The 19,417-nt window shown below is 55.6% G+C and overlaps 1 protein-coding gene across 1 annotated transcript in view; it reads right to left on the bottom strand.

Annotated features, from left to right (window-relative positions):
• Positions 1 to 769: 769 nt before the first annotated feature.
• LOC116825567 (uncharacterized) overlaps positions 770 to 19,417 on the bottom strand; it is a 102,936-nt gene continuing 84,288 nt past the window's right edge. The window contains exons 4-13 of the mRNA XM_075071488.1: positions 17,995 to 18,273; positions 17,403 to 17,519; positions 17,019 to 17,051; positions 16,795 to 16,868; positions 16,465 to 16,630; positions 6,490 to 6,768; positions 4,226 to 4,504; positions 3,662 to 3,778; positions 3,270 to 3,302; positions 770 to 1,466 (exon numbers count right to left, since the gene is read on the bottom strand). Coding sequence (XP_074927589.1) covers positions 1,393 to 1,466; positions 3,270 to 3,302; positions 3,662 to 3,778; positions 4,226 to 4,504; positions 6,490 to 6,768; positions 16,465 to 16,630; positions 16,795 to 16,868; positions 17,019 to 17,051; positions 17,403 to 17,519; positions 17,995 to 18,273 — 1,451 coding nt within the window. The 3' untranslated portion in view covers positions 770 to 1,392. The remainder of the gene's footprint in view (positions 1,467 to 3,269; positions 3,303 to 3,661; positions 3,779 to 4,225; positions 4,505 to 6,489; positions 6,769 to 16,464; positions 16,631 to 16,794; positions 16,869 to 17,018; positions 17,052 to 17,402; positions 17,520 to 17,994; positions 18,274 to 19,417) is intronic.

The following is a 19,417-nucleotide window of genomic DNA, read 5'->3' as shown; positions in this document are numbered from 1 at the left end:
AAACTGGTGCAAAGCCCCATGTAGACACTCTTATTCTGATATATAAACAGCATTTTTCAGTTAAGCCACTATTATACCAAAATAAGAAGGTCCACAACGGGGCATGCACTGATTTCTCTAAACCAGTTTAAGAGTTTGAGTGTAGCAAAGGTCCTATTAACCAAAGCCCCTGCCAAACACAAGGAAGAAAAGCCGCCCTTTGGGAAGATTCAACACCCTATGGCCCTTCAGCTGAGGACTGAGAATTCCCACACCAGGTCTCTGGTGCTCCAAGGAGACCTCCAGCAGAACAGGGCAAATGAGAGCTAGAATAGAACAAGCAGGGGAAAAACCCTTTGGGGCCTTTGCTATCCATTAGGAAGGAGCAGAAATGGACACAAACCTTATTCCCCCCTTGTCAGGTCCCCTTTACTGTACCGGGCACAGAGGGTGGATGAGGCACAGGCGTGGTGACATGGTACAGCCAGAGGCCAGCAGCAAGTGCAGGCCCGGCTGGCCTGACAAGTGACGGTCAAACCTCAGGCCCCCGTGGCCAATCAGAACGGGGCACTCGCTTTCTGAGGTCACCGGCATCACCCAATGGGGTCTGATTATCCCCTTTATGCAAATACAGGGCCTCCTCATTCCTGTAATTTTGGCCTCAGAAAGCCCTTGGATCCAAAAATATATGCAGTCCGCAGCTACCTGAGACAATGGAGGTCCTGGGTCAGCCCCAGACAATATTTGACCCTGTCTGTGAAAGTCCTGGTCTTACTGAAAATGATTTAAAAAAAAGACAATGCCAGCAAAAAGTTGGAACTGAAAAGGAAAAACCCCCAGTTCTGCATTCCCGGAGCCAGGGCCTTGGCCTTCTGCTGTTCCTGCTCCACAGAGACACACTCACGTATTACACATCGCTGAGATTCTGAGACTCAGCGGCTCAGCTTTGTGCAGAATTTGGGGGCGTTGACACACAACATTCAGGGCAAAGCTCAAACCTGAACTCGACCAAAGCACAGAGTCTTTTCCTCTGAAAATCACAATTTTGGGATTTGATTTTTCCAAGCAGGCCCATTTGCCTCTCAGATGGGGGTGGGGTAGCCCATAATTCCCTGCTGTGGGTCTCCCCTGCCCATCGGGCTCTGCGCCAATTCCTGCTGCTGGACCAGGGGAACCGCCCATCCCTGATGTAGGCAGCGCGGCCCCCGCAGAGACAAGAGACTGAAGCAAGTCGGCCCTTTGGGGAGAAGTTGAGGCGAAGTCCCGGCTGCAGAAGCAGAGACATAAACCCTGCAACAGCCCAACACCCCCATGAGGAAACTGCTCTAACCACCAAGTGGGAATCTCCCCTGGGGCAGGGGGGAGTCAGAGGACAGAGATCGCCCAGCCAGCAGCTGGGCAGGGTCACTGCCCCTAGCTCCGGGGTCCCACGCTCTGGGGGTCTGTTCCCGCTGAAGAGCTGGAGGCAGAATCTTCCCCGCTCTTTGCTGTGGAGAGAGGAAAATTGTTCAGAGGCAGTGTTAGCTGTGGGGATCCCAGCTAGGGAAGGGGGGATGGGAATTCAGCTCTGGGCTTCCTCCACACTGCACCCCCCGCTAACTCCTCTCTATGGAGCGACCTGCCACGGGCTGGGAATGGACACGGGGTTTGAACCCCAAATGCAGCGCATGACTCTGGTCGTAACGGCCCCCGACAGACACCGCCGGGCTCTGGCTTTTCCCCACACACTGACAGCTCCCGGATGGCTGGTCCAGCCTGTAATGGGTGTTGGAGTGATGTGTCTGGCTCAGTGTAAGGGGTCTGTTGGCCTCTCACTGACTGAGTGGGGGTTTTGGTTGGCCCTCTCCCAGTACCAAAAGGAAGGGGAAGGGGTCGATGGGAAATCAGGACCCTGAGACCGGCAGTCCCCAGGGGCAATGAGGAGAGATAGACGCTACAGGTCAGCCTGACTGACAGGGCAGACAGGCTAATGAGGGAGTCAGGAGGCCAGATGTCCCGTTCTCCCTGTCAGCTGGAGCTGCTGGGCTAGAATGGGCAGAGCTAAGGGGAGAGCAGGGGCCCAAGCTGAGCTGGGAAGCAGAGCTGCACCAAACAGAGTCAGAGAGGCCAGAGGAGCAGCCCAGGGAGCTGGAGGCAGAGCAGCAGCTGTGCTGAGGCAGAGTGGAGCTGAGTGCAATGAGCAGCTGGAGAAACCGAGGGGGATCCTGGGCAGGGGGCCCAGTGCAGGGAGACACCCCCAGCCAAGAGGCCTTGCAGGCCAGACTTGGGGGGAATCATAACCCCGATGCTGGGACCTCTGCCACCCAGAGCCAGAGGGCATGTGGCCACTGTCAGAACAACCTGCAGCATCCTTGCAGCACAGCCAGGGCCTGGGTCTTGTGAGGAAGACAGAGATGCTGGTTGTGATGCCCCGTGTCTCAGAGCAGGGTGATGGGTTTTTCTTTCACCTTTCCCATTTTTCCTCATTTTTTCTAATTAGTTGCTGTTTAATAAATTGTATTTGTTTGAGCTGCAGGCAATGATCAGTGGGTCAGGGAAGTGTCCAGTGCGGAGAGAGCACCCCGGAGTGGGGACACCCTAGCCCCTATACTGGGTGACCACGACAAAGTTGGGGGGGTCGAGCCCCCAGGAATCCTGGGCCCAGCCTTGTCGGGGTTACGAGGACTCTGCCAGACAGGAGGGTGCAGGGCCGGCGCTACCATTCAGGCAGCCTAGGCAATTGCCTAGGGAGCCAGGAGAATTCGGGAGGTGGCATTTTGCCGGGGGGGGGCAGCAGGCGGCTCTGCTGGAGCTGCCGCAGTCATGCCTGCGGACAGTCGCGTGGCTCCGGTGGACCTTCCGCAGGCACGACTGAGGTAGCTTCACCGGAGCCACAGAGCAACGGACCCTCCGCAGGAATGACTGTGGCAGCTCCACTGGAGCCGCTGGATCAGCATGGGGGGCAGCGAAATGGCTGTGCGCCTAGGGCGCGAGAAACCCTGGCGCCAGTCCTGAGAGGGTGGCAGGGGAGCCCTCGAGGTCAGGCAGGTCTCTGGGTAAAGGAAGTGGGAGCGAGGACTCAGATCCTTTCACTAACCCACTTCACTGGGGTAGCGTGAAGCCAGGAAAGTTCCCCACAATAGCAGGACCATCACCCGCTTACATCACGCAGCCCAGCGCTGCTCCCCTGGGGCAGGGGAAATCGGTGCTCACGTCCAGTCACTACTGGGCTCCCTTCTCCCATCATGGGGACCCCCTTCACACCCATAATGCACTGGGGCATGTGGGCCCCATACCCAGGATTTACTCACTGGCTGCTGGAGTGTAGCCAGGTTTCATGGGGCCTGAAACAGAAGCAGAGAATGAGGGTTAGTGCAGGGGAGCAGGGTAACCCCTCCCTCCTCCCCCCATCCCCCAGACACAGGGCTCCCCACCACCCCAACTGCACCTCACCCACGTCAGTCTGACCCCAGTGCCCCCCACAACAGGCACATGGCACCCAACCAACGACAGAGCCCACTCTGCCCGCAGCAGGGCCAGGCTATGATGACCCAGGGCTCACAGCATCTCCACATGGGGCCCATTGGCCCTGCCCCATCTCTCCTTGGGGGGCAGTGGAAGGAGCCATTCCCCCTTGGGCTGGCAGGGCTGCCCCGCTCCCCAGACCTCCCCATATCCCGGCTCCATGGGGACCGGCTCTCACCTGCTGATTTTCTCCTCCACAGGACAACGCCGGCCCCTACGGCTCCAGCCAGAACCAGCGTGGCCAGGACGATGGTGGCCAGGACCCCAGAGGGCAGGGAGCCCTTCTTCCCAGGAGCTGTGGGATGGAGAAGGGCCCAGGTCACCGAGGGGAGCAGCTGCTGGAGCATCCTCCTGGGGCAGCCACAGGCCTTTGCCTTGAACATCTCCCTGAGGGCGTCTGCAGAGACCTGGCCCCAGCCGAGGGGAAAGGCTGAGCCGGGAGGGGGACGGGAATGTGGCACAGAGGGCGGGTGCTCTGCCGGGCACTGTCAGACATGTAGCAACCAGGCCCTTCCCTCATAATATCATCAATCTGTGGAACTCACTGCCACAAGATATCACCACAGCCAGGAACTGAATGAGAATCTGAAGCATCAGCCATTTCTGTGGGTCACACAAATATCCAGAGCCAGAAGAGTTCACACTGACAGTGGGCAGGGATATTGACCTTCCTGTGGCCCAGTCTCACCCCACCTCTGTAATTCCCATGGGGCTGTGCTCTGCCATTCACTCCCCCATTTACCCCAGACGACTGTGGGCTCCCCCAGGCTGCTGTGCTCCACCCGGCAGGCGTAGCGGTGCCCGTCCTGCTGCTGCGGGGAGATCTCCAGGGACGACTGCCTGTAGTAGGTGCTGTCGGCGTTGGGTAGGATCCCACTGGAGTCGGTCTCTGCCAGGATGTCTTCTCTGTCCCGCACCCAGGAGACGTGGATGGGACGCGGGTGAAAGCCCCTGGCGCGGCAGGAGAGGGTGACGGAGCTGTCGGGAGTGTCTCTGCGGGAAACTGAGACCTGAGGGGACACTGCGGGGGAGACAGAGCATAAGCCACATGCCAGGGGCTGGGACCATGTAACTAGGGTAACCAGACAGCAAGTGTGAGAAATCAGGACAGGGGGTGGGGGGTAATAGGGGCCTATATAAGAAAAAGCCCCAAATATCGGGACTGTCCCTATAAAATTGGGACATCTGGTCACCCTACATGTAACAGACAGAAGACAAAGGTGCACAGTGCATAGGCACCGACTCCATGGGTGATCCAGGGCTAGAGCACCCACGAGAAAAAAAAAAAATGGTGAGTTCTCAGCCCCCCATCAGCTCCTCCTCCCTGCCTTGGATCAGCTGTTTAGCAGTGTAGGAGGCGCTGGGGGGAGAGGAGGAAGAGCGAGGGTGAGCTGTGCCCGGGAGAGGGGGACAGGGGCAGGAAAGGTAGGGTAGGGGTGGGGTCTTGGAGGAACGGATGGAGTGAGGGCAGGGCCTGGGGTGGAGTGGGGGTTGAGCACTCCCCCAGGAAAGGACAAAATTGGCACCTCTGCCGCAGTGTGTCAACCTCCCCTGTGTATGTGAGACGTGGTCTGCACCCATTACACTGATTTGTAAATGGAGCTAGTTTATCTGGTGTAAATCCCATCTGCAGAGTCACTCAGACTGCTCTAATCCTCGTTCACCTCGGTGCAGCTGAGCTGGGTGTTGCCAGAACAGGCCTGGGCCCGGTTCTCCTTGGCGGCGTGCGATCCCGCACTATAACATGGCTACGCCCAGGCAGGCTGTCACTGGGCCACCCAAACACACGTGTGCGATTCAGGGGCTAAGGGCCAGATTTCCAAACGCCCCTCGGTGCCTAACCCCGGCTATTTCATGGGAAGTCAGGTGCCTCTGTTCGGAAATCCCAGCTGGCCCGTCTGCATCATCAGGTGCTTAAATCCCTTTGTCACATGGTCCCCGTCCATGTCTCTGCCCTTCACTGTGGAGGTGCCAGTGCTGGGCACAAGAACCTCAAAACGAGTTTCTTTGTACAGAGACATGTATCCCCCTCCCCGCCCCCTTCACACTCACAGGGGGCTGGGCCTTTTCTGGCTCAAACTTGCCAAACAAATCAACTCACAGCCCAGACCTGGGATGTTTCAGCCCAAAAAGGGAAGTCTGAGGGAGCTGGAAACCACGGGAAAGGCCCTGCAGAACGGAGACGCCCAGGCAGCCAGAACCAGCTAACAACCCTTCTGCTCTAATAACAGCCCGTAGCTCGTCTAGTGCTTGTCAAAGTGCTTTACAAAGGAGATCTGTGTCACTAACCCCATTGTACATGTGGGGAAACTGAGGCACAGAGCTGCGGAGTAACTGGCCCAAGGCAGGAGTGCCAGAACCTCGGTAGATATGGGGGAGTTACAAAGCCCTGCACCCTCCAGGGCCTTGCCCCAGCCCCTCCCCTTCCCTTCCCCAAAGGCCATGCCTCCTGACCAGGCCAGAAGTTGGAGCTGGGCAGGGAGCCCAGGTTACTGTGGGGAGCCACGGTACTTCCACCTGCCCTGGACAGGGGCTGGGGCACCCAAGGGCAGCCCTGGCCCCATGTCCACACCCCAGACCGGGCTCCCTGGGCAGTCCCACCACATCCTGGTTTCAGCTTCCAGCCTGGCAAGGAGGCCAGAGAAAGGGATGGGGCCTCGTGGTGAGGGGGGCTAAGGCTGACCTCAGCTCCTCCAATGTGAACAGCTAATGCTGCCAGCAGGAGCTGTGCTTTGTACCTGCCTGAGACTTGCATTTTGTGGGTGGGTAACGCGGCCTCCTGCCCCTCAAACTATGCCCACGTTAAAAAGTGGGTGAGAATGGCCCCAACCCAAGGTCACTCTGCAGGCCAGTGGCAGAGCTGGGATTAGAACCCAGTTGTCCTGTGTCCCAGCCCAGTGCACTATCCACTAGGTCACACTGCCCCTTCTGATCAAGTCCAAGTCACATTGGTGTCGCTGAGCCCTGTACCCCACTCCCCATAATAAGTTCCCGCTGCTCACTCACCCTGCTGCTCCAGCACCGCCCGCCCCTGCAGCACCAGGCTCTGCAGGGTCCCCAGGCACTCGGACTGCAGGTACTGCTGGACAAACTTGGTCCAAGCCTTGCCCGCCGTCTCCCAATGCTGCTTTGGGGCGAAGGCCGGCTGCACAGCCGCAACCCACGTCCCCGTCTGGTTGTCAAAGCTGATGAAGTCCCTCCCGTTGTAGGCGAACTGGAATTTCGGGTCCATGGGGGCCTGGTCACTCAGTGCACAGCCCACGTGAACCTGCTCAGTGTGAACCCCTGAGGAGGAGAGAGAGAGCTCAGACCCTACACTGGGAGCTGGGAAATGTGTCTGTAGGTGGGTGGGGTCAGAGGACACTCGGCTGGACGGTGACACCAGCACGTTACCGTTTTGACTGTGTGCCTGGCCTCATGCTGAGCTAGCGAACAATCCCAGAGGATGCTGAGGGGCAGGAGGGGTCAGAGCAGAACCATGGGGAGGACTGAGGGGTTGGGGTCCTGCCAGACAGTTACTGGGCTCCTGGAGTCTCTCCAATGGTGAACATGAGAGGTGCCATACAGAGCGAGACTAAGATCTGACAGTGACCAACACCAGGGACTCAGGGGGAGTGCACAGAACAGGGCAATTCTGGAGTGATCCACCCGTCTTCCCCTCCTGGGTTCTGGCAGGTGGAGATTTAGAGTTGCCCCAGGCACAGGACTGCATCTCAGACCATTTTGGTTAATAGCCATTGATGGACCTGTCCCCCAGGACCTTATCTAGTTCTTTTTTGAACCCTGTTCTACTTTTGGTCTTCACAACATCCCCTGGCAGTGAGTTCCACACGGTGACCGACCATGTGTTGTGTGAAAAAGTACTTCCAGATGTTTGTACTAGACCTGCTGCCTATTGATTTCACCAGGTGACCCCTGCTTTCTTATTGTAGGAAAGAGTAAAGACCACTTCTCTATTCACTTTCTCCACCCCAGTCATCATTGTATAGACTGTCATATGCCCCCTTAGCCGTCCCTTTTCTCAGCTCAACACCTCGCATCTTTTTGGTCTCTCATATACGGAAGTGGCTCCATAGCTGTGATCATTTGTGTTACCCTCGTCTCTGAGCCTTTTCCAGTTCCACTCTGCTCTTTTGGAGATGGGGTGTGTGATGTTGCACCCCATAATGCTGTAAAGAACTGAGTCATGCAGGGACATGACTTGCCCATGTGACTCCAAAACTCCATCTTGTAGCTGTGTTTCTACACAGGGAGAGAGGTTTTTCTACCCATGAGAGAGGTTATATAAGCCCCTGGGAGACCCCTCCATTTGGTCTTCAGCTGGCTCAAGAGAGCCTCTCCACCCCAAAGGATGCCTGAAAGAAACTGGAACAAAGAGCAGTAACCACAGGAGTGGGAGTGATTGCTGGACCCACACTACAAGGAGGCTAGTGTGTAAAAGAAGCTTCCTGGAACATCTCAGGGTGAGATTTACCTGCATTTAGTTTCCTACTGTATTAGGCTTAGACGTGCATGTTTTATTTTGTCTAGTAATTTACTTTGTTCTGTCTCTTATTACTTAGAAGCACTTAAATCTGACATTGTGTATTTAATAAAATCACTTTACTTATTAATTAACCCAGAGTCTGTATTTATACGGGGGGGGGAACAACTCAGTGTTACAAAGGGTGAACAATATATGAGTTTTAAGCTTTATACAGGGTAAAACTGATTTATTTGGGGTTTGGACCCCATTGGGAGCTGGGTGTCTGGGTGCTAGAGACAGTGTCACGGAGTCCCCGGGCGATGTTCTGGAACTGCTCCCCACCAAGCCAGTCAGGACTCTGGGGAGCCTCCTCTCCCTCGGAGTAGACAGTGTCCAGGGCAAGAAGCTCCCACGGCTTCACCTCCTGGGTCTCTCCTTGGAGCATTCAGCATCCTCTGCCCCTCCGTGGGCTTCCCACAGCGAGTCCACCCCAGCAGGGTCCTGGGGAAGCCACCGGGTCCTGCACCCCCACTTTTCAGTCAGACGTGACTCTCAGCCAGCCAGTAACACAGATGACAGGAACAGGGTCTAAAACAGAGCTTGTAGGTACCGCGAATGGGATCCCTCAGCCGGGTCAATTCTGGGGGACAGTGAGCCAGACCCCCAGGTCTGCACTTCACTCCTCGACTCCAGCCAGCTCCAGACTAACAACCCCCTCCAGCCCCTCCTCTCTGCTCAGCCCCTTTCCTGGGCCAGGAGGTCACCTGATCCCTTTGTCTCCACACACTTCAGCTGGCACTTTGCGGGAGGGGCCCCGGCCATCAGTCTAGGAGACAGAGATGCTGGCATTTAGGGCACTGGCCCTGTTGCTCTGCAGATACTTAAGAACTTGCCATGGGCACACTGAGGCACCACAACAGTATTCAGAGAACAATAAGAACATTCCTAGTTCACACAGACAGGAGCACTTAAGCGTGTTTCAGCTAAGCCTGCACGGGACATGGTTCTGAGCTGGGCTCGTGTTTGCAGCAGAGTGGCGTGTCTGGCTCAAACAGGCAAGTACTGAAAGCCACAAGCTGCAGGGAAAATGGCTCACAGGTAGTCTAAGCACAATCAGTGGGCAGTTCCAAGGGTTTCTGTATCAACCGTCACAGGTGTGACCAGCTGCAGCACAGTATCAAGACTGTGGGCGCACCATGGATTATATGACGGCAATATTATGTTCAATTTTCTATCCCTTTCCTGGCCAGAACATTGATTTTGCGGTTGGGGATTGGTCCTGGGGTGCCCGGCTCCTTGCCTGGGATTCCCTGAGATGGCATTTCTGAAAAGTCTCCTTCCCATGGAAACCTTCCCATTTCCACTTTCCTTCTGATCCAGAAGGAAACCACTCTGGGAATAACCTTTTCTGTGGGAGAAGCTCTTATTTTCCTGCCAGCTCTGGTTTGGGCAGCACACTGGCACACGAGGCCCCAATCCCAGGGGGCTAATGTTCATGGGTCACACTGATGTACATGGCTCGCAGACTTGCGCTTGCGTCAGTGGCAGTACCTCCTGGCACATTCCAGTCACTAGTGAGTCGGTGTATGCTTGCTAGAGCATTTGACCTCTCGACATGATGATATCGAGAGAGCATTAGTCAACTAACCTGTTCCAGTTATTCTCCCCTGTAAAAGAAAGATTAATTTCGTTTCAAAAAATTCATTGGCCCCCCTCGGATGTCTCCATAACATAGCGGGTCTTAGGCGCGGTCTCAATTTTCCCTAACCCAGGAGTGGGTCTGCTCCATGTCACTCACTAATCTTGTGTATGTGTGCCCTGCGAGACCCTCCCAACTGTTTCCTGCAAACCACATATATGACATTTCGGCTGAGCCAGGGGGAGATGCTCGACCTGCTCGCATTGACGATAGCTGCTCGTGTCAGCCAGTTCTCGGCTATAGTTCTCGCGCACTACTATGCCGTCGTTGGCTTGTGAACCCTCGTTCCGTGGAGTGGAGGGGCCTCCGCGAATCTTGCTAGATAGTTCCGGTTTTCCGTGATGCGCTACGCCTGCAGGTACCGCTCCCACGCGCTCTCTCGGTTTCCTGTCACCTTAGCGACGCTTATGGACCTACTGTCTCGAGGCCGTGTACTAATTACAGTATCGACCAGGTTGAATTTGAACCAGACCGCTCCACTCAATTCGCACATCTGGCTGCCGAACCACTCCAGCAAGGCTCACTCCCGCCTAGTCCATGGCTGGTCTCTTTACGTGAGGTGTATGGCGATTGGCGGGAAATGCAGTGTGATTGGCTCAGTTCTGGCTCGAACCCTACTCGTACCTGCTGTCAACTGTTGTGTGGTATGGTTGATGTCTGTCAGCGGCATCGAAGGATCTGCAGCTGAAGAATGGTAACAAGTCATGTCGGACGATACTGCTGTGGGACTGTGGCTCTGTTCCTGCGATGGGTGGTACTCGAACGCTCCTACGCCAGGTGCCCATGCCTTTCGGTACGATATTGTTTGAATAGCTGAGTAGGTTCCATATTGGTCTCATCGTCTGGTGGTGTTTTTCTTCTGACGGCTCTCGCGTCTCGGCTCAAGACGTGATCGCTCCTGTCCATGCTGGTTGTGTCTGCGAACTTTATATTGATATTCAAATCGACTCATATTAGGCTATTTAGTGCTCTCTGTCCGACGAGTGAGTGGACGATGCTCCATTTGTAGCTCTCCTCCCTAAATACCCAGACCTGATCGAAGTCATGTTGACCTCTTGACCCGGTGACGTGCGTCCTCGCTTATGCTAGCAGCCTTTTATCTAGGATACTTTTATGACTCGTGCACTCCCGCCGGGTGCGGCCTGGACTTCGGGCGCACCCTGCAGAGTTGCGTGGCTCTAAGCCGATGGTAAATTAAGGATGTCCAGATTCAGAGAACATCCTGCGTGGCTTCTGACTCTGTCGTTCATGGTTGTTCCTCCTCGCGTGCTAGAGATCTTCGATGTCTCAGAAATTGTTCGTCCACGATCCAAGATGCCGGTGAGATGTGTGCTACTGCTGAAGGACTATCCTCCGCTCGTGAGGTCTCCTCAATATACTTGTCGATTTCATCCACCTCACTCAAACCTCTCCATCGATGTTATCACTATCGAATTTAGCGCTACTCCTCTCGTTTGGGAGGAGTTCCGAAATCGATTTAAGGAGGCGGTAAAATCGATATTAATGACGACGTCATGTGAACGGATACAGCGTTAAATCGGTATATCGGCCATTAAACCGATTTAAAGTCGCAGCGTAGACCTGGCCTCAGACACTCACCACCCGTCTGGTTGTACAGCTGCATCTACCTCCTGGTCTCAACTTTAGAGCCCTCCTCGTGCCTCCAGAACTGCTGGGTCTTTTCCTGGAGATACTCAGCGCCCAGGGTCTGTGCCACCCACTCCTGAGTGGGTCTGACCTCTCGCGTGTCGCTTCTGTAGTACGCGATCTTAATGTCATCCAGCCGGGCGATCATGATGAAGTGATGGGTCCCATCTTTGTTGATGATGGCTGTGACTAGCACAGCCAGGCTGTGATGTCCTAAAGCAACAGAAGTGAGGTTCAGTTTATCAGCAGCTTCCTCCCTTGCTCAGGGGACACCATGGTCACCCAGTGGGGACCAGCAGAGACCTCCCAGCCCCAGCCACGTCCCCCTGCCCTCGGCCCCATCCTGGGTGAGGGACAAGCTGGGATCTGTCTGTAATGCACAGGAATCAGGCAGGACGAGCTCACAGCCTGTGCCTCTGAAAGCTGGTCGCTTGTTGTGGGGGTGGGGAAGGGGAGGTCAGACATTGGTGGTGGTGGGGGGGGTTAACTGCCCCCTAAAGGGCTCTCTCCCATGGGAAAATGCCCTGAGCATGGGAGAGGTGGATGGGCAAACTGCTCACAGCAGAACCTGGGGCATTTGTGCCATGTGTGCCTGCCTGTGGGGTGCGCACATGTGGTCTGTAGGTGTGCAGGGGAGGGTCGTGGGTGTGCATGACCTTCATTGTCACTTTTTACTGAAAAATTAGTGGTTTCGATAGAAGGCGTTTTTTGATGTTTACTGATTTTCACCCCAATTTTGGCTCACTCAGCTAACTGGAAATACTGATTGTGGTAAGGAAATCCAACCCATGACAGCTGGTCGATGTGTTTGTGTGAATAATAAATGAGTAAGTGTGAGTGCAAGGCTGCCTGTTAACGTAAGGCAATGGAGAGGAAGTTGCGTGGGTGTGTGTACACACACAAACACCGTTACCGTGCAGTCCAGGAAATACACCACAGCATTAAACTTCTTTGACATTCCCTCTGTGTTGCTGTTGGACCTGCTTTTCACCCATGTTTTAAATGTTTAGAACAAATACACCTGCGCCCAGCTGGAGCGAGGCTGTTACAGGGAGCTGTCCTGTCTGACACCCCCAGCCAGGGGCTCACCCTGCCCCCTCGCCCCCGCCCCAGCCTGACCAGGTACTCACCGCCAGACGCAGCTGGTGCCAGGAGCCCACAGAGTGCCAGCAGCAGCCCCCAGGCCATGGCTCTTGTGTTGCACGGGGAGGGTGATCAGACAGTCCGGGGTGGGGTGGGTAATAGGCACCTGTATAAGATAAAGCCCTGAATATCTGGACAGGGGACTCAGCCCAGGTGGGCTGGTAGAACCTGGCACAGACCCTGGCAGCCCAGAGCAGAGGGACCTACCGCCGCCCCACACCGGCACTATCGCTTTCCAAAGTGTCACAGCTGCCTGCGGCCATCGAATCAGGACACAGGCAGAGGCTGTTTGCCATCAGTATCCAGGCAGAAGTAGCTGTGTGAGGTTAAGGTGCAGAGCCCACCACAGCAGAGTCCCGCCCCATCCCCGGGGGGTGCAAAGGGCAGGGGCAGGGCTGCTGGGCTGGGTGGGAAGGGGCTGGAACAGCTCTGGGGCAGGGCACCGGGTGTGGGTACCATGGGCACAAAGGGGCCAGTAGTGAATCCCAGCTAGGAAGGAGAAAGTGGTTTTGGACCCTCCAAGGGGCGAGGTTGGAGCAGCCCCCATAGGAGCTGGGGGGCACAAACCATCCCTCCATTGCCAGAGCGAGCTGGCAACGACCATGGGACTGTCTGGTAGGCAATGGGGATGGTGGGCCCAGGCTCAGTGGTTTGTGTTCCGGTTACAGCTCATGTTCCTAACACTCATGCTTCAGGGCCTCAGCCAGCCCCTGGCAGGGTCAGGAAGGGATTCCCCCACCCCCAACAAAATAATTTGTTGTGGGGTTTGTTTGTGTTTTATCTCCCCCCTCTGCAACAGCAGGGCTGGCCCCAGCTGGAGACGGGACGGGGGGGGGGCATGGGCACTAAGGGGGCACCCGACATTATCTCACCCATGGGCGAGGCTGGCTGGTCCTTGCACCCATCCTCAGGGTGTAGCTGATTGCCACAGGTGGAGTCAGGAGGAATTCCACCCCCCCAGTCAGACTGGCAGTGACTTGGGGGGTCTCATCTTCCCCTACAGCCTGGGGGAAAATCACTGGCAGGATTATCCACGGCGGGGGGGGGGGGCACGTGTTGACGAGCAGACTCACCCCTCCAGCACCTCCTGCTGGTCTCTCAGGGAAGTAGCTCAATTCAGCTACAGAGAGCCCTCTGCAGGCTGGTGATCCACCCCCACGTCCCTTCCTGGACCCCAGTGCCCTTTTAACTGGGGTCCTGCCCTCTGGCAGTCCCTTACCAACCTGGGTCTCCTCTCCCTGTGGAACCCCCCCCCCACTATCCCCACCTTGCCTCAGTATCAGGCTGCTGCAAGCCTCCATCTAGCCCCACACTCTGGGGCAGACTGAAGTACCAGCCACTCAGCACAGGCAAAAGGGTTTGGACCTGCTGCCTTGGCCTACCCCTGGGCTGCCCTCTGCAACCCCCAGTACCTGTTAGCCCAACACTAGGCCACAGCCTGGGGCTTTCCAGGCTGGAGCTCCCCAGCCCTGCTCCACCCAGGTACCCTGCATCCAGCTCCCTACTGCCAGACCCTTCTTCCTCTACAGGCAGAAGGAGACTGTTTGGGCTTCTCACTCACAGCCTCTTATAGGGGCCAGCTGGCCCTGTCTGGGGCACGGCCCCAGCTGCAGCCACTTCCCGCAATCAGCCCAGCCTAAAAGCTGCTTTCTCCAGCCACAGCCCCCTCCCAGGGTTGTTTTTAACCCTTCAGGGCAGAAATGGGGGTCCACCCTGCCATCAGGGTTGAGGCAATGTGATGGGTGTCTGCTCAGCAACAGGCACCTTCCTGCACCTGCGTGCAGCGAGGCAGCTCTCTTCCTTTCTAAGGTGGCCAGGCCACCATCTCCTCCCGTAGGATGACCTCCTGGGCCAGCTCCATCCTAGGACTTTCCCCCGCTGGGGCCGTCCACAGTACAAAGTGTAGTAAGTGAGGCCCTGATAAAGGCCCAGTATGAGGCCTGAGGCCTGAACTAAAGAAATGGTTCAGACTTAGCTAAAAAGCAAAGTCAAGCTGTGAGCTGAAGGCCGGCTCGGTTCACAGATGCTAGCATGGAAAGGGCTGATGTTGCATAAACATTGATTCACCTAGCATAGCGATGTATAAACATGGTACCAGAACGCCCTATACTGGAACATTCCACAGATAACAAGGAACAGGCCGACCCGTTCCAATGACAGGGGCAAAAGGGTAAATTGATGGATAGAGTTGTTTTGATCGAACCAAGTTGTACAAGGTGAGAGGCGGCACCTTACAGCGCAGGGGGGTTGTACCTGGCTACGTAGAGGGGCTGCACCTCAATACGTCAGGAGTGATGTGTAACTTGTTTGTACCTGTGTATAAGAATGGATCCCTGGGGCAGTGTCTTTGTCCGGCCGAGGGGGCAGTGGAAAGTCCCACCACTGACTGAGCCGTGTCCAGTGACCAGGGACACTCTTCCGTAGTATGCCCGGTAGACTAAGTAATCTACGGGGAAATGCAATTGTGTCCATACGGCAATAAACCTGGTCGACGTGCCTTCGTACCTTACTAGACTCTGTGGTTATTGGGGGTTCTCTTCAGGTCTGCTGTGTCAGCTGTCTGCGCAGAGCTGGGGCAGCACACAGAGGGAACACGCACGCAGCCGAGTGATACCAACAAGGAGAGAGCAGAGCCCCACACCAGTAGCATCTGACACACCTCTGACAACACCGGTGACCCCGACCGCTAATCTGGTGAGTAAGCGAGCTGTCCGCTGTAGGAATCGCGATCTAACATGGCAGAAAACCTCAAGCTAGGGAACCCCCTGATCCCCTCCCTTTTGATCCCCACCGAGTATAATAACTCATGGACCCGCTGGATTGCCAGTAAGGGGGGTCCATATCAGGTGGCTGGTGTGGAGCAGCAGAGAATACCAGGCCAGACGGGTGTATGGGTCTGACACAGGGACACCAGGTTAGACAGGCCAATGGGTGTGATCCAGTGTGGCAGGGACAGGCCCCAGATCACATGGGGCAGCTGTTTCCTCTTGGGCTCTGCAGGAGCCATGGGATGAAATTAACAAAAGGAGCCCCAGGTTGGGGGTCTGTGAGCTGGGATTCCCCTACCCAAGGGAAGGGCCAGGGTTTGGGGGGGAGCAGTAGCCCTTGGGACTGGCGCATCTTCGGCCCAGGGATCCCCTCCCCAAGGGAAGGGCTGTGAGCCCCCAGGACCAGCGCAGATCCCCCCAACACCCACCAGTCATTTAAACCCCCCTCCCAGAACCCCCCAGGCGTGGGCACATGGTGGCTGTGAGGCAGATACAAACTGACAGCTTGCATAGCGTTCCCGCACCACGGCTCCTGTACAATGCACGTCCCTTGTGAGCACTTAGAATGAATCAAAGTAGTTGCGTTTAAAAACAAGAGAAACGCCCCTAGAAAGCAGAGCAGTAGCAAAGGTAACTGCTAATAAGAGCAGGCCCTAGCTCCTGTTTTATGGTTTGAGTTAATACTGTAACCACTTGTTTCTACTGCTCTGCTTTCTAGGGGCGTCTCTCTTGTTTTTAAACACAACTACTTTGATTCATTCATCATTCAATCTGGTGCAGAGCTGGTTGGTTTCCCAGGATCCAGCCTTTGCTGAAACACTCTCATTCCACGAGACATCTCTGCAGTGAATGGATGCAGAGGGTCTTTCCCCACCCTGCGACGCACCGACTCAGTCTTTTGTCTATTCCCAGCTAGGGCGATCCCCACTCTGCTATAACCTTCCCTTTTTACCTCTAAGTGGTTCCAGTGTTTGCAGTTGTCTTTGATGGGTTTCCACTGACTGTTTGGAGATGGGGCACGGGTAGACGACTGAGCCTTGCAACATATCACCAGTGGACCAGGGAGGGGTAACACCTTCCCTCCATGTCCCGCATGAATGGGCATCACCCAGACATATCTCAAGTGACCAACTTTTATATCAAAGCCCATAAGTCAGAGTATTCCTTCAATCTTACCCACACACCCATCTCCCAGTGAGCAGGGACAGGTTACGAGCTTCCACTGCAGCCCTCACATGCTGCCCTTCCTGGCTCAGTACCATGGAAGTGCTGTGGGAGGTGCAGTGAGTTTGTCAGGTCTGGGACAGTGACCTCTTTGCCAGCTGGCACCAATGGGCCTGGCTCACAGGCAGCCCTTTGGAAGAGACCCTGAGCAAAGCTCTGGCTGGAGAAGGGCCCAGCGATCAGTGATTTGGAATGAACATGCTGCAGGAGAGATACAAACCCTGCAATACAACAGCCTAAAACTCAACACACAGAGGAGAAAATTGTTATAACGACCTAGCAAGAATCTCCCCAGAGCAGACAGGATCCATGGACAGGAGCTCTCCTAGCCAATGGGGTCAGCAGCTGGGGCAGGGTCACTGCACCAAGCCCTGGGGTCCCATACCCCGGGGATCTGTTCCTGATGAAGCGCAGGAGGCAGAATTTTCTGCTATCCCTGCTGTGGAGAGAGAAGAAAATTGTTCAGAGGTGACTTCAAGTTGTGGGGATCTCAGCTAGGAGGGTGGGAATTCAGCTCCGGGCTTCCCCCGGTGTGTCCCAATGGGGCCCAAACTCTGCACAGAGGCATCTGGACCCTGTATGTACTCACTGGCTGCTGGAGCATAAGCGGGTTTGTGGGGCCCTGAAAAAACAAGCAGAGAATGAGGGTCAGTGCAGGGGAACAGGGTAAACCCTCCCCCGCGGAGACCCCAGCCCCCCTCCCCCAGACACTGGGCTCCCCGTGACCCTGACTGCACCTCGCCCAGGCCAGCCCCAACCCAGTGTCCCCCGCAGCAGGGCACACGGCACCCAGCCAATGACAGAGCCCACTCTGCCCCCAGCAGGGTCAAGCTATGGCGATCAGCCCTGCCCCATGGCCCTGTCCCACCTCTGCTTGTGGGGCAGTGCTAGGAGCCAATCCCCCTTGGGCTGGCTGGGCCGCCCCACTCCCCAGACCTCCCCACATCCCAGCTCCGCGGGGACCGGCTCTCACCTGCTGATCTTCTCCTCCACAGGATGATGCCAGCCCCTACGGCTCCAGCCAGAACCAGCAAGGCCAGGATAATGGCGGCCAGGACCCTGGGGTGCAGGGCGCCCTTCTTCCCAGGGGCTGAGGGATGGAGAAGGGCCCAGGTCACCAAGGGGAGCAACTGCTGGGGCATCCTCCTAGGGCAGTCACAGGCCTTTGCCTCGAACGTCTCCCTGAGGGCGTCTGCAGAGACCTGGCCCCAGAGAAGGGGAAAGGCTGAGCCAGGAGGGGCATGGGGATGGGGCACAGAGGGAGGGTGCTCTGCTGGGCACTGCCAGACACACACGCCACACAGCAACCAGGCCCTTCCCTCGTAACGATGTCAGCCTGTGGAACTCACTGTCACTGGACGCCACCACGGCCAGAAACTTAATGAGATTCTCTGAGAGACCGGCCATTTCTGTGAGTCACACAAATACCCAGAGCTAGACGAGTTCACACTGACGATGGGCAGAGATATTGACCTTCCTGTGGCAGGGCCGCACCCCATCTCTGTAACTCCCATGGGGCCATGCCCCCAACCCCTGGGTCCTGCTATTAACCCTCCCCCCCTTACCCCAGACAAGCACGGGCTCCGGCAGGCTGCTGTGCTCCACTCGACAGGCATAGCGGTGCCCGTCCTCCTGCTGTGGGGAGATCTCCAGGGCTGACTGCATGTAGTATGAGTGAATGTCGTTGGGCAGAATCCCGCTCGAGTACTTCTCCGCCAGGATGTCTTCTCCATCCCGTACCCAGGAGACGTGGATGGGACGCGGGTAAAAGCCCCTGGCGTGGCAGGAGAGGGTGACAGAGCTGTCTGGGTCGTCTCTGCGGGAAACTGAGACCATGGGAGGTGCTGGAGGGGGAGACACAGCGTGTGAGCTACATGCCAGGGGCTGGCACCAGTAAAAGACAAGAGATAAAGGCCCCACAGCGGGTGGAGCACTCATGTGTGTGAGACCTGATCTGCACCCGTTTACACTGATTTGTAAATGGAGCTAGTTAATCTGGTGTAAATCCCCTTGTGATGCTGTATGGCATTGAGAGACACGTTATATTATTAATAATAACAATATTGTAAAATTGCAATAAATCATGCCAGATATGCCGTGTAAGGTGTCATTGACAATGTTATGATTTGCAAAGGACGATCATCTTGTTTAGATGTTTGTATCACCTTTGTACTGTGAGTTATAGATTTGCATGGTTTCAAAACTTGTGCTGTGTTTCTGAGTGACGCCCCCAGACAGATTGGCATCAGCACTAAGCCTGCTAGATGGCCGACCAAGGGACATCAGCTGTACAATGAACCCATTGAAAAAACCCAGGGACTGCACCGTATGAGTCAGTGAGACACGCAGGGGCTGCCTATGGACACAACTCTAAGGCTTTTCCCTGCCACGCACTGGGAGCTTGTGTCTGGGACACAGGAAGTACAAGCCACATGGTAAAGGATATAAAAAGGCAGCTGCATCATCTCCATTTTGTCTTCGGTCCTGCTTCTTACCCCGGAGTCACTTCTCTACACACTTAAGCCTTGAACAAAGCACTGAATGACCCATCCCAGCGGTGGATGTTCCAGAGGGACTTTCAAGCTAGCAAACTCACCAACGCTGCTAGGAACCTGATATATGGACTCTGAAGTTCTATGTGTGAATCTGATTGCTTTACTCTTCAACAACTTTCTTCTTTTCCTTTCTTTTCTAATTAACCTTTAGTTTTAGACACTAAAGCACTGGCTGGCAACATGGGATTTTGGGTAAGATCCAACCTAATACTGACCTGGTAACGTGGCTGGCCCTTTGGGGTCAGTGTGACGTTATTGATATAAACTGGAACCATATAGAACATGGGTTGCAACCAAGGTTCTGTAGTGGCACCAAATCCTATGTAAAGGGGGTCATATAAGGTGTCTAAGACCAGGTTACGGGTTACTGGTTATGACTGTGCATCTGGTATCATTGTGCCTAGTTGAAAGTTATAAGTATTGGCTGTGTACT

Source organism: Chelonoidis abingdonii, chromosome 12 (genome assembly GCF_003597395.2).
Source record: "Chelonoidis abingdonii isolate Lonesome George chromosome 12, CheloAbing_2.0, whole genome shotgun sequence".
Classification (NCBI taxonomy): domain Eukaryota; kingdom Metazoa; phylum Chordata; order Testudines; family Testudinidae; genus Chelonoidis; species Chelonoidis abingdonii.
The sequence above is the reverse complement of the archived record's forward strand: the minus strand, read 5'-3'. Positions and strand labels throughout refer to the sequence as shown.